The sequence below is a fragment of the Sphaeramia orbicularis genome, chromosome 4 (genome assembly GCF_902148855.1).
Source record: "Sphaeramia orbicularis chromosome 4, fSphaOr1.1, whole genome shotgun sequence".
In the NCBI taxonomy this organism is placed as follows: Eukaryota; Metazoa; Chordata; class Actinopteri; order Kurtiformes; family Apogonidae; genus Sphaeramia; species Sphaeramia orbicularis.
This window is the reverse complement of record NC_043960.1, coordinates 29,977,413-29,990,320: the sequence shown is the minus strand read 5'-3', so window position 1 is coordinate 29,990,320 and position 12,908 is coordinate 29,977,413. Positions and strand designations below refer to the sequence as shown.

General features: G+C 36.2%; 1 protein-coding gene across 8 annotated transcripts in view; it reads right to left on the bottom strand.

Annotated features, from left to right (window-relative positions):
• ptprfa (protein tyrosine phosphatase receptor type Fa) overlaps positions 1 to 12,908 on the bottom strand; it is a 563,163-nt gene that overhangs the window by 137,732 nt on the left and 412,523 nt on the right. For all 8 annotated transcript variants that reach the window (XM_030132451.1, XM_030132452.1, XM_030132453.1 and 5 more), the window contains 3 exons: positions 11,489 to 11,586; positions 6,506 to 6,762; positions 1,137 to 1,218 (listed from right to left, as the gene is read on the bottom strand). In XM_030132451.1, coding sequence (XP_029988311.1) covers positions 1,137 to 1,218; positions 6,506 to 6,762; positions 11,489 to 11,586 — 437 coding nt within the window. The remainder of the gene's footprint in view (positions 1 to 1,136; positions 1,219 to 6,505; positions 6,763 to 11,488; positions 11,587 to 12,908) is intronic.

Sequence of the window (12,908 nt, the reverse complement as noted above, 5' to 3'; positions counted from 1 at the left end):
TCCAGTCATTTTTGGCATCTAGTCTGTGTGACTATGGGCGTGTGTTGGTCAATAAACCGTGGTTCAGATGAGTTGTGTAGTTTGTACACTCTAACATCAATACGTAAACACTCAGACAAATCAAAGTTCTTAAGTGTGGCTGGATAAACACAGCAACTCTGAGATTTTTAGACTTGAACCGTCTACGCCTTGTCCGTGTCCAGCTGAATCAGACCCAGGTTTATTTATTTACCCCCCAGTACAACTGATTTGCTCCATAAATGTGTGGAAGATGTGATTTGGTTCCAGTCATAGATGACCCCAGAAACTGTCTGTCTGCTTGTAATAAAAAAAAACATAAACTCACTTTGACCCAACTGTAAGATGTTAAAAAAAAACAACTGTCTGCTGCCATTTGTATGATTACAGGCAGGAATGCGTCATGCATGTCAGATAATAGTTACAGGAAACCTCCCGCTGGTCTGAGGGTTGGTAAATAATGCTTTAGTGGACAGCCCTGATCAAAGTTAAAGCTGGATTTAAAAAAAAAAATATATATATAATAATAATAATAATAAACAATAATGATAATAATAATAAGTAGTGCCTGGCACAACAAACCCCACCCCTCACACATATTGTAGTTTATTTTGGCATCGATCCAGCTGATGTCATCATGTCTATGCGTCAAAATTAAAGAACAGATTTAGGCATCATCAGGGTAAGCCAAACAAGGAAATGGTTTCAGTCATGTGTGAAGTCAGAAGAAATGAAGCTTGTATTACAAATTTTCATTTCATGGAGTGATTGGATGGATCTGTGGACTGTGTTCGTTCTTCAGACTGAAATAAAACAAACAAACAAACAAACAAACAAACAAACAAACAAAAGACCTCCCCGACACATGCATCAGTCTGTATGACCCTTGGTACATACTGTAAATTGACTGAATGTTGCAGATACATCATAACCTAACACTTGCCTGTGAACATGTATTGTCAATAGAAACAACTTTTCAAGTCATAGGAGTCTGTTTTCTAACCCTAACCTTAACCTGGTGACATAACACACACTGAATATGTTCACATTGAAGAGACGAGCTTTCTGAACAGACTCCATCCGTTTAGAAGGATTCATCCAAGAACACATGGACTCACCTCATCTATGTCCATGTCTTCAGGGTTCTCCCATTTCCTCTGAGAAGCTGCAGTGACAGGGACGACCACTATATAGTACCACCTGTGTCAAACACACACACACACACACACACACACAAAACTACATGAATCCTCCAAAATGCAATAGCTACACACCATTTTAATGCACAAAATGTACTCTGCTTTTCAGTTTTACTTGTTAATAGACAGGAGTTTTCTTATTGTTTATTCTGAACTTTTTTTATTTTGATGTCCCCTCTTCCCTTCTTCTGAACACCAGTGGGATGTAAAGTTCAGCCCTGGGATTCATGTGTACTCAGACTTTAATTTACAACATGATGAAAAAGGTCTGGACCAGGCATTCAAATATAGATTGTATTAGTTTTTCCCCCTTCAGCCCCTCCTGTCGCACTACAGCTTCAAGTAATGTACGATTTCTTCAGAGAAACAAACTCTTGAAACACAATTAAGTCCAAGTAATTTGCAGTGCCTGTCCTCTTGACCGAGCTGGGTAATAATAAAAAATAACCTTCTAACTGCAGCCTTTACATTGGGATTCTCTGGGCTGATTAATTGTGGTTTTAAAACTCAACTCTTAAATAAATTGCTTTCTGGTACCAGGAGAGAGACGTGGTGCTGCATTGGGGTTATTATGGTCATGTGGTTTTGGGGTGGTGGCATGTTGGGCAAGATGTTTTCAAGACTCTGACCTCAAGGAACTCTTTGCTGTCCTGAATAATTGGTTGGGAGAGACAAGAAATAGATGAAGAAATAGGACTGCAAAAATGCCTCTACATAAGCTCTCTACACTTAGACTTTGCATGACGTGTTCTTAAGTCTTCGAACTGCTCTTATACTGCGGTAAAAACAACAAAGGGGGTTTATGATATAACAAGATTTCTCTAAGGTACAATGGTGAAAAAAGTACTCAAGGTCTTAGAAGTAATTATCCAAAAAACACCATCATTAGAACTTTATTAAAGTAAGAATTCAGAAGTCAGGAGTCATTTTGTAGAGATAAACCTTCGGGCGGTTATGACCAACTGTACAGTTTATCTCAGGCAGGTAGCTGTAAAAATGACTTTTATGACTTTTTTGTTACTGCTGTGGTTCACACTCATGGACATTACAGAAGAGCGATGGAGGAGTTCCTGTATGAGATTAAACTGATATGTGCAGAGGTGAGAAGAAAGAGGATGAAGACAGAAACTGAGATCAGACATTACATTAACACGTTTTTGTTGATCTAATCGTAAGTGGCCAAGTGTAGGTGTGATGCTGTTATTTACCATCAGTTCATTAAATGGATGCCTGAGAAACATCACCTTTCACTCCTCATGTTTACAGTGGCCACATAAGACCAACTAAGAAACATAACTTTACCAAGTGGTGCCAGGTACAACAAACCCCGCCCCTCGCAAGTATTGTCGCTTATTTTGGCATTGATCCAGCTGATGTCATCATGTCTATGCATGTGTTGATGTTAGCATATCAACTGCACCTATATATGTGCCAAGTTTAAAATAAATTGAAACAAAATTTATGTTTTTATAGACATTTGAAATTTCGCCCATTTAAAGTAAATGGGGGAAAAAAAATATTTAAAAAATGAATACAAAATTTGAACTTGGACCTACTTTTACCAGAACCTATTTTGGGTCACTGGCAATCTAATAACTCAATTTAGTATGAATTCAAAAAATAGTTTTGCTGCTACAGACATTTGAAATTTCACCCATTTAAAGTAAATGGGGAAAAAAAAAAATTAAAAATTCATAAAAAATTTTAACTTTGACCTACTGTTCCCAAAATGTAATCAGATCTATTCTGGGTCACTGGCAATCTATAAACCCAATTTGGAATGAATTCAACCAATAGTTTTGCTACTCGAGTGTTTACAAACAAACAAACAAACAAACTGAACCAAAACAACACCCCTTGCCTCCCCTTCAAGGGCAGGGCAAAAATATCCAGAGCTAATATACGTATACAGTACTGTACAGAAGTCTTGGACCACCCTTTAGCGATGGTGTTTTTACATGAATGTAATGAGCATAATATCTATTTCTTAGTCTCTTTATTAAAATACAATGAGGAAATAGAGGAGAATATTGTGCACAGTATTAAAAACTCACAAAAAAATATAAACGACATGGGCTCTACAGGAAACAGTGAGTATTTAGTGTGATCTCAGTTCTGATCATAAAAAAATTGCCCAAACAATAAGAAATGTTGGACACATGTTAAATGAAATCTGGTGTAAATCATTAAATTAGTTCAGTAAATACCATAATGTCTGTGCAGAAGAAAAAAGAAGATCACACTAAATACTGAATACTTCAGTTTCTTTCATTCTTAAAGTCTTGTTTTTAATGCTGTTCTATATTTCAGTTGTGTCTTTGTTACAGAGACTGACAAATGTATATGTGTGTTATAACACACTGTGATACTTATGCTAAACAGCCTAAACCTTTAGCACATTACTGTACTGTATAGGCTGTTTACAGTATTGAGATGTGGGCAAACACACCCATAATATCCTGCAGTGCTGGTGTGTATTCCTTTTATCGTCACATCAGGATACATTAGTGTTAAAGCTTCAAAATGTATGGGGTCCAAAATGTACCAGACTACATCAGCAAAATGACTGAGCAATTGGATCACAGTGTGTCATGATTTGATTACCCAAGATGCACTCTATCAGGGCCACTGACTGCTCAGACCACAGTCTCTTTGTAAATATGTCCAGGGCCACTGTCACTGTCCTCCAAATCACTGTCAAATGGATTTGAAGCAAACTTTTGAAATTTTGCAAGAAAGAAAACAACAGAAAATAAAAAACAAACAAACCAGAATTTCCTAATTTCTGTACTGCAGCTTTAACCATGAAAGACCCAAACAGCCACCAGTGCCCAAAAACATCTACTGATCTAAAATGTTTAATAAGTTGTATCATTAATCCTAGTAATAGATGTCAATAATTCAGGTAAAATACAGTGCCTCAACTTTCCAGCAGCATCAGATATGACACATTTAGACCTTCAGAGGCTCTACAGTGAATGTGGAAACAGAATAATAATATAACAACAATAAAGTTTTCTGCAATAAAAGCCATTTAATTTGATGAATTCCAGTGGTTGCAGGCACTTGTTTTTCTGTTCAGTTAAGGACATATTTTGCCTAAATAGTCACTTTTTCCTCAGTTTTCACTGTTTTTTAGAAAATCTTTTTCTCAACCACCTGGGCGGTGCCTCCTTCAGGTTTGGGTCCTCTGCAGGAGGACCCTCTTTCCTGTACCTAGGACTCATCTAGATACACTGAGCTCTTCTCTGCTCCTCCTCCTCCTCCATTACCTCCTCTCTGCTCCTCTTTCTCCCTGACTTTTTCTCTCCTAATTCTCTCTTCTGTTTATGCCCCAGGGAATACATGTTACTGACCTGACTTCTTCCCTGGAGTCTCTGTGCTTTATCGCCTCACAGGTTTTCCCAGGATCATCACAGGTTTTCCTTGGATCTTCACAGCTTTCCTTGGATCATCTCTGGACCTGCTGCTGTGGTCCTGCCTCTCTCCTCCTTCATCGTCATCACTCACTTATCCATATAGTTATGATAGTGTTTATTGTACAGTTCCACAGATGTTCTAGTTCAGTTATCTGTGCATCAGCTGCATCCATGTATCTCCCCCTACCTCCCCCTCTCCCCCAGTCTCCCTCTATCTCTATCGCTCTCTCTTTTTCTCCTCCTTTACTCTCTCTCTTTAACCCCAACTGGTCAAGGCAGACGTCCATCCTTCAGGAGTCTGGGTCTGCTCCAGGTTTCTGCCTGTTAGAGGGACATTTTTCCTCGCCACTATCACCACTCACAAGTGTTTGCTCCTGGAGGATTCTGTTGGGTTTCTGTAAATTGGCTTAGAGTCTGGTTCTGACCAACTCTATATGTAAAGTGTCATGAGATAACTTTTGTTATGATTTGGCGCTATATAAATAAAATTTGATTTGATTTGATTTGACTGCACTCTTTTGGACTCAGATCTCTGATGTTGTTCCTGGTATCTGCTGGAGCCATCCTCTCAGCTTAGGGGTCACTGCCCCTAGTGCCCCCATCACGACAGGTAAGTAAAGCTTTATTTATATAGCACTTTTTAAAACATGTTACAAAGTGCTTCACATAAAGGGGAGATAGATCAAATCAAATCAAATCAAATCAAATTTTAAGCAAATTTACAGAAACCCAACAGAATCCTCCAGGAGCAAACACTTATGACTGGTGACAGTGGTGAGGAAGAACTTCCCTTTAACAGCAGAAACGTAGAGCAGACCCAGACTCCTGAAGGATGGCCGTCTGCCTTGGCCAGTTGGGGTTAGAGCGAGAAAGTAAAGGAGGAGAAAAGAGAGAGCGATAGAGATAGAGAGAGACTGGGGGAGAGGGGGGAGGTAGGGGGAGACACATGCACAGATAACTGAACTAGAACATGTATAGAACAGTATAATAAACACTATCGTAACTATATGGATAAGTAAGTGATGACAATAAAGGTGGAGAGAGGCAGGACCACAGCAGCAGTTCCAGAGATGATCTTAGGAAAACCTGTGAAGATCCAGGGAAAAACCAGTGATGATCCTGGGAAAACCTGTGAGGTGATAAAGCACAGAGACTCCAGGGAAGAAGTCAAGTCAGTAACATGAATTCACTGGGACGTAAATAGAAGAGATTTAATGAAACGCTTGTTTATAAAAGGGAGGTTTTAAGAGTCGCTTGAAGGTACCACTGTTGCCCTCACACCTCCTCTTTCAGCCTTTGGTATTTCTCATGTTCTGTCTTTCTGATGTTGCTATCACTTGGGATTGCTACATCTATCACTACCACTGTCTTCTGGTGTTTATTGACCGCCACTATGTCAGGTTGATTGGCCATCACCATCTTGTTGGTCTGGATCTAGAAGTCTTACAAGATCTTGGCCAAATATATGTAATAAATATAAATTCATTCTGAGCTTTTATGAACATGAAGATGATGAGTAAATTAAATATAGGAAAATACCTGATTTAAAAACATGAAGGGGATAGTATTAGAATAAATGGTAATAAATTATATAGGACTGGTTGTATGGAGAGAAATATGTATTTGCCACTATGTCTCTACAAAAATAATTCTAGGTCTTAAATAGTAAATACAGCAAGTGGCTCTTTTCGACCCAATACCAGCAGCAGACAGGGTTAGTGATGAACTGGTGAACATGGAAACATTATAGAGGAGCTATGGAAGACTGACTGTATTGAGTTAAACTAACACGTGCATAGATGAGACCGAGAAAAGACAAAGGCATGACTCATTCATATGTGTTAAAGGGCGGTGTCTCCTTAGACAGACCTCACGGCAGCTCCTGTAGGGACTTTGGGCAGACTGACGGTCACCTTCCCACCCTCCTCCAGGCCGTGTTGGTACCGGGCCGGTTTGGTTTTCAGCAGATCTGGGGCGGTCCGGATGGAAACCTGCTGCTGGAGGCCGCCGGCACTGTTCCCACGACTCATCAGCACGAAGGAGTAATCGGTGTCTGGCTGCAGCTGAGTGATCAGCTTCCTCTTCAGGTGGCCTGGAACCTCAACACTCTGCTGGTTGTACAAGATCTGAAGCCAGGAGGCAGACTGGTCTTAGAGCACAGGTGTCAAACATACGGCCCGGGGGCCAAACCTGGCCCGCTAGAGGGTCCAATCTGGCCCCTGGGATGAATTTGTGAAATGCAAAAATTTCACTGAAGAAATTAACAATCAAGGATGTTAAAATCATTTTAATTCAGGTTCCACATACAGACCAATTAGATCTCACTTGGGTCAGACCAGTAAAATACTATCATAATAACCTATAAATAATGACAACTGCAGAGTTCATCTTTGTTTTAGTGTAAAAAAGTAAAATTACATTAAAATGTTTATATTAACAAACTATCCTTTTACAAAAAATGTGAATAACCTGAACAAATATGAACAACCTGAAATGTCTTAAAAGAAGTAAATGCAATTTTACCAATAATTTGCCCGTTATTAAATGTTTCTTGTATTTGTAATCGTAATATAAGTTGTAATTAACTCGTGTAAATGATAAACTGAGGCAGAATACTGTTAAAATTGCATTTGTTTTTCTTAAGACATTTCAAGTTGTTCATGTTATTCAGATTTTTAAGGAAATGTTGTACATGTAAACATCATCATAATGTCCTTTTTCTTTTTTCTCTGTTATTCTTTTACTGGTCCGGCCCACCTTAGATCATACTGAGGTGAATGTGGCCCCTGAACTAAAATGAGTTTGACACCCCTGTCTTAGAGGGTCTCACTGATACACTGATTACATAAACCATACTATACTTTCAATAGAAATAGAAACAGTTTCCTCAGAAAAATACAGCTTCGAATCTAGCCTAAAGAAACATTATCATTCATCACTATCATTTTTCCTTTAAAATATGCATGATAAAAGTTGAATATCAGCGTCATAAAGGTGCACATTAATGAGTTCACCAATCTTCACCAGACTTTGACTTAATATATTCTGACTTTATGAGAAAAGTAAAACTTAGTTGTTGGATATAAATGTGTCCTGTCCATTCAAGCTCAATGGACCACCAAGTTTTTGATATACATATATAAATGTTTTTTTTTTTCTGTTACTTGTATCATTAATACTCACTTGTATTATGTAGTATTTTTCCTGTCATTATGAAGTTTCCAAGTAGCATCCAAGACATTTTGGACAACACCTGAGCCAAATTTATGTCAAATAAATGTGGAGGAAATCACAACAGTTTTCCTTAAATGTACTGATTTTAATTGTGTTTTAATTGTGTCTAATGGTTTTTAGTCTGTCTTGTAGTATTTCAAGATTCTGTCTGTCACAGATGTAAAGTGCGTTACAAATAAAATGTATTATTAGATTTATTATGTACAAAATGGTAAATTCAAAATTTTTTCATTAAAAAAAATGTGAAGATTAAATCTATACACAGTTAAAACAAAAATGCAGTGTCAATATTTCAGAGTCAAGCTAATTTAACCTACAAAGATTATTTTTTAGCTCTATGGAGAGTAAACCAGCTCTAATAGTAGAGTTAAAATTCAGTGTAAAGTTCTGCACAGATGCAGTGTAAAATTCAACTCTACAGAGTGATGATTAGTGCCAGTCTGCCGCATTGCATTATGGGTAGTGGACATTTTACTCATTGTGTTCTATTTTATGAGCATGGGTTCAAGGGAGATTTTGTGTTAATGTTTATTGAAGTTAATGTGTCTGTTTTACAACATTTATTGGCCTTTTTATGTTTATTTATTTATTTATTTTATTAATGTGACACCATTAGTCAAACCTGTGGGCAGAACAATGCCTCAACTGATTGTCGCGGTGAACTAGTTATTACTAAGGGGGACTTTGTTCTATCAAAGTAAAAGCATTCTCTAGAGTGATTGAAACCCATGGAGCCATTATTCTCCCTTCAAATTGTAAGTGTAACAATAACACACTTAATCTACCAATACACACTGAAGAGCTACTTCAATAAATTTCTGAAAATCATCTCACAACCCCCACCCTGGGGACCCCTGCAATTCTACCATGTTTCAATATCAGAGTAGGGTGCAAACTTATGAAGAAAATAACACTGCAGAGAAATAAATATTAACTTATTATAGTGTAATTTTTAAACTAAATTTGGAGTAAAATAACTCTATAAAGTGTAATCATATTACTCTAACAGTATGAAAATGCCACAGTGTTAAATATTTTTACACAATTCATTGTTAATTTTGACACTGAATTGAGTAGAACTAACTCTGAAAATTTGACACTGGCCATAGAGTAAATTTAACTCTATTTTTGAGTGGGACCAAATGTTACACTGGAAAAAATCTAAATCTTACGAAGTGTATTTTTCTCATTTCCAGTCAAAATATCTCATCACACTTAAAATAAGACATAATCACCTAAAGAGTAACTTTTCAGTGAGATATAAGAACTTATTTGTAGACAATAGATCTTGAAATCAAGATAATTTTCACTTGTTACATTGGCCTTTTTTTTTTTTTTTTTGTCTTTTGCTTAATTCAAGATTTTTTTTTGCTAAATTCTAGCAAAAAAATCTGCCAATGGAACACATGAAAATTATCTTAGTAAGATTTCTTGAAATAAGATTTTTAAGCTCTATTGTCTAAAAATAAGTTCTTATCTCTCACTGAAAAGTTACTCTTTATGTCATTAGGTCTTATTTTGAGTGTGATGAGATATTTTGACTAGAAATGTGAAAAATACCCTTGGTAAGATTTTGATTTTTGCAGTGCATCTGAAACAGTTAAATTCAACTCTAAAAGTTAAATTGACACTCTTTTTTTTACTGTATTGTAAAACATAAGATTTTAACAACACTTGTTAAAACTGTTTGAAAACCCTGTCATGAATCAACACTATTCTAATTATCTCGTAGATCATGTGTCTAAAATTCATCCAACCCCTTTCCCTATAACAGCTATTTCTTCTTTTAGTTGCAGGGTGATATTTGTGTAGAGCTGGACAAATATGTGAATTTTGATCCTAAAAGCATCTTAGAAATATATGATAGTTGGCTAGTACCTGCTCTAACTTCAGCTGTTTAGCTTTTTATTGTTATGTGTGACAGCATAACATCCTGTTTTATATTGAAATGTAATGCATCCATTCCCCCCATGCTCCCATCTGTCATGTCCTCATCCAGGATGTTCACATTGCAAGAGGTGGGTTATCTTAAGTGAAATTTATACTGTAAAGTTTCTCGTTCATTTGCAGATTTAACTGAAAGATTGATTCTCTGTTTAATCTGACCACTGCAGCCCAGTCAGGTGAAGAAACAGCTAAAAGACAACACAATAACCTAATCTTGACTCAACCAACAACATGATGAAAATAATGCTAATAAAACAGCAAAGCATCGTTTTTATCTTTAAAAAAATACAGCTATTAACATATTCTGATGTGAAGCTGATAAGACTGAGCGCTACATCATTGTAGAAACTAGATTATAAACAATTAATAAATAAGTGTCATTTTCAAAAACCATAACAGAAGAAATATCAATTTGATAATCTCTAAATAAATGCAGTATTATGAACGCCAAAAAAAGCTACAAAATTGGATTTAATGGAGTTTTATGAGCAAAAACCCTTGGCATCATTTGTCTTCTCTGTCAATTTGAAACTTTTTTTTTTTGCATTCATTCACAACCAAACACTAGAATACTTCCAAATACTAGAAATAGCTCACTATGTCATTTCAAAGTCAAATTTGTCAACTTTTGTATTTAAGAGTGTGACATACAGGGTGGGGAAGCAAAATTTACAATGAACATTTAGTTGTTTTTTCTCAGCAGGCACTACATCAATTGTTTTGAAACCAAACATATATTGATGTCATAATCATACCTAACACTATTATCCATACCTTTTCAGAAACTTTTGCCCATATGAGTAATCAGGAAAGCAAACGTCAAAGAGTGTGTGATTTGCTGAATGCACTTGTCACACCAAAGGAGATTTCAAAAATAGTTGGAGTGTCCATAAAGACTGTTTATAATGGAAAGAAGAGAATGACTATGAGCAAAACTATTACAAGAAAGTCTGGAAGATACTATTAAAGAAGAATGGGAGAAGTTGTCACCCGAATATTTGAGGAACACTTGCGCAAGTTTCAGGAAGCGTGTGAAGGCAGTTATTGAGAAAGAAGGAGGACACATAGAATAAAAACATTTTCTATTATGTCAGTTTTCTTGTGGCAAATAAATTCTCATGACTTTCAATAAACTAATTGGTCATACACTGTCTTTCAATCCCTGCCTCAAAATATTGTAAATTTTGCTTCCCTACCCTGTAGTATGTCTTATATGCACTAGTACAAAAGAATTATTAAAATAATTAATATATAAAAGAAGATTTCTAATAGAATTGTTTACTCTGTGCAGTATTAAAAATCCAAGTAACAGGGAGCAATTGTTAGCTGAGAAATCGACTCATTAACATCAGCAAACAACCACTTCCCAGCAAAGGACAGAATAGTTTTGTTCCATTTCCAGTGAAAACATTCCCATTTGAAGCTTTTAATAACAATTGACAATGAAATTAATAATTTGTAAAGGTTCACTTTGATAGATGTACATGTTTTTGTGTGCTTTAGTAAAAATGTTGTTACAGAGTCTAGTTTTATTCTGTGACATTTATAAAGACTACACTGAGTTTCATACTAATCACTTATCATCACTTTAGTTTTTTTTTTTTTTCCCTCCCCAGTGTGTCTTTTCTCTTCTGCTGCTGTTGTCTCGGTGAAATATGAACCTCATCTTACCTTGAGTGGCACTTGAGATTTGTAGGTTTCTGGCACTTCCCAGGTGAGCAGGACAGAGGTTTTCATCACAGCCTTCACGCCAAATTTCTTAGTGAATGCTGAGGGAAGACCAGAATGAATAAATAACCAACTTTTACTGTTAATATTTATTTTTTACCAAAGCCTTTTCATTTGGATATCATAATTTGATTATTTTGTGGGATCATGTGTTAAGCACTAAGCTGCATTAATCAACACTGATGTTAAGAAAGGATCAGTGTAGCGATGTGTGATGTAAAAGGACTTTACCAGAATATTCTGCACATATATACTTTATATATGAAGCCAGTTTAATTGGATTTAATTCAGTCTGATATAACTCTGTTTGAAGCTAATTGACAGCCTACAATCCACATTCACATGGGGGAAAAAAAATCATCCTGTTTCCCACTGTGAGAACTCCAGTCTACAGTATAAAGCAGAATGTTACACTGAATAATTACCAGGTATAATTGGAGTTTTAGCACCTTCTCTTTTTCTATTTGTGTGCATACTCCCTTTCTCTTGATTGTCCACACATGCTTTCAGTATTCTGTCTCTCTCTTAATCAAAACCAAACAGCTCTAACACTAATCAGGAAGTGAATCATGAAGTGGAGTTATTAATCCATTTAGACAGACTCTCAATGTGACCCTTGGTGTGTTATTTGAATAGAAGCAATATACAGTACAGGTATGCTTAACTACATTTGAAATAAAGTGGTTATCAATAGGATATAAAGAGAAAGCTGGTGGTTAAAGTAGTTAAAATGAAAAGCAGATGACAACTCAGATTTCTATAGGTTTTTCCAAATCCGTCATTATTTGGACAAAATGAACAAAGTAGATCTAGACAGACCACTTAGTGGAATAATGACAATTTTACCGAAATCCTATAAATCATACCCAAACAACAAACTAATATCAAGACTATACACCGAGTTACAAAACATTAGGGCTGAAAATACGGTTTATATCAAAGAAAAATGGGAAAAGGAGGGCAATTTTGAATTGACTATGGAAGAATGGACTAAAATTCAAGAAAATATATGGAAAAGTACATCTTCACTTAGTTGGAGAGAATTTGCATGGAAAAGTGTGATTCGCTTTTTTAAAACACCTGCACAAAAAGGTTTAAATGTAGATACATCATGCTGGAGACAGTGTGGGTGAAAAAAGCTCATCACCATCATATAAAAACGGCTTTAAATTTTGAGAATATGTTCTTAGGTAAACGACCAGGTGGTATAAAAGGATTTTGTAAAACATATCTGTGGAATATCATGTTGACGGCCTGCAAAAAAGTGATCACTAGGAAATGGTTGACAGACAAGACACCTTCACTGGACGAATGGAAGGACCTTGTTAAAGAAATTGCTCAAATGGGAGAACTCACTTTTACA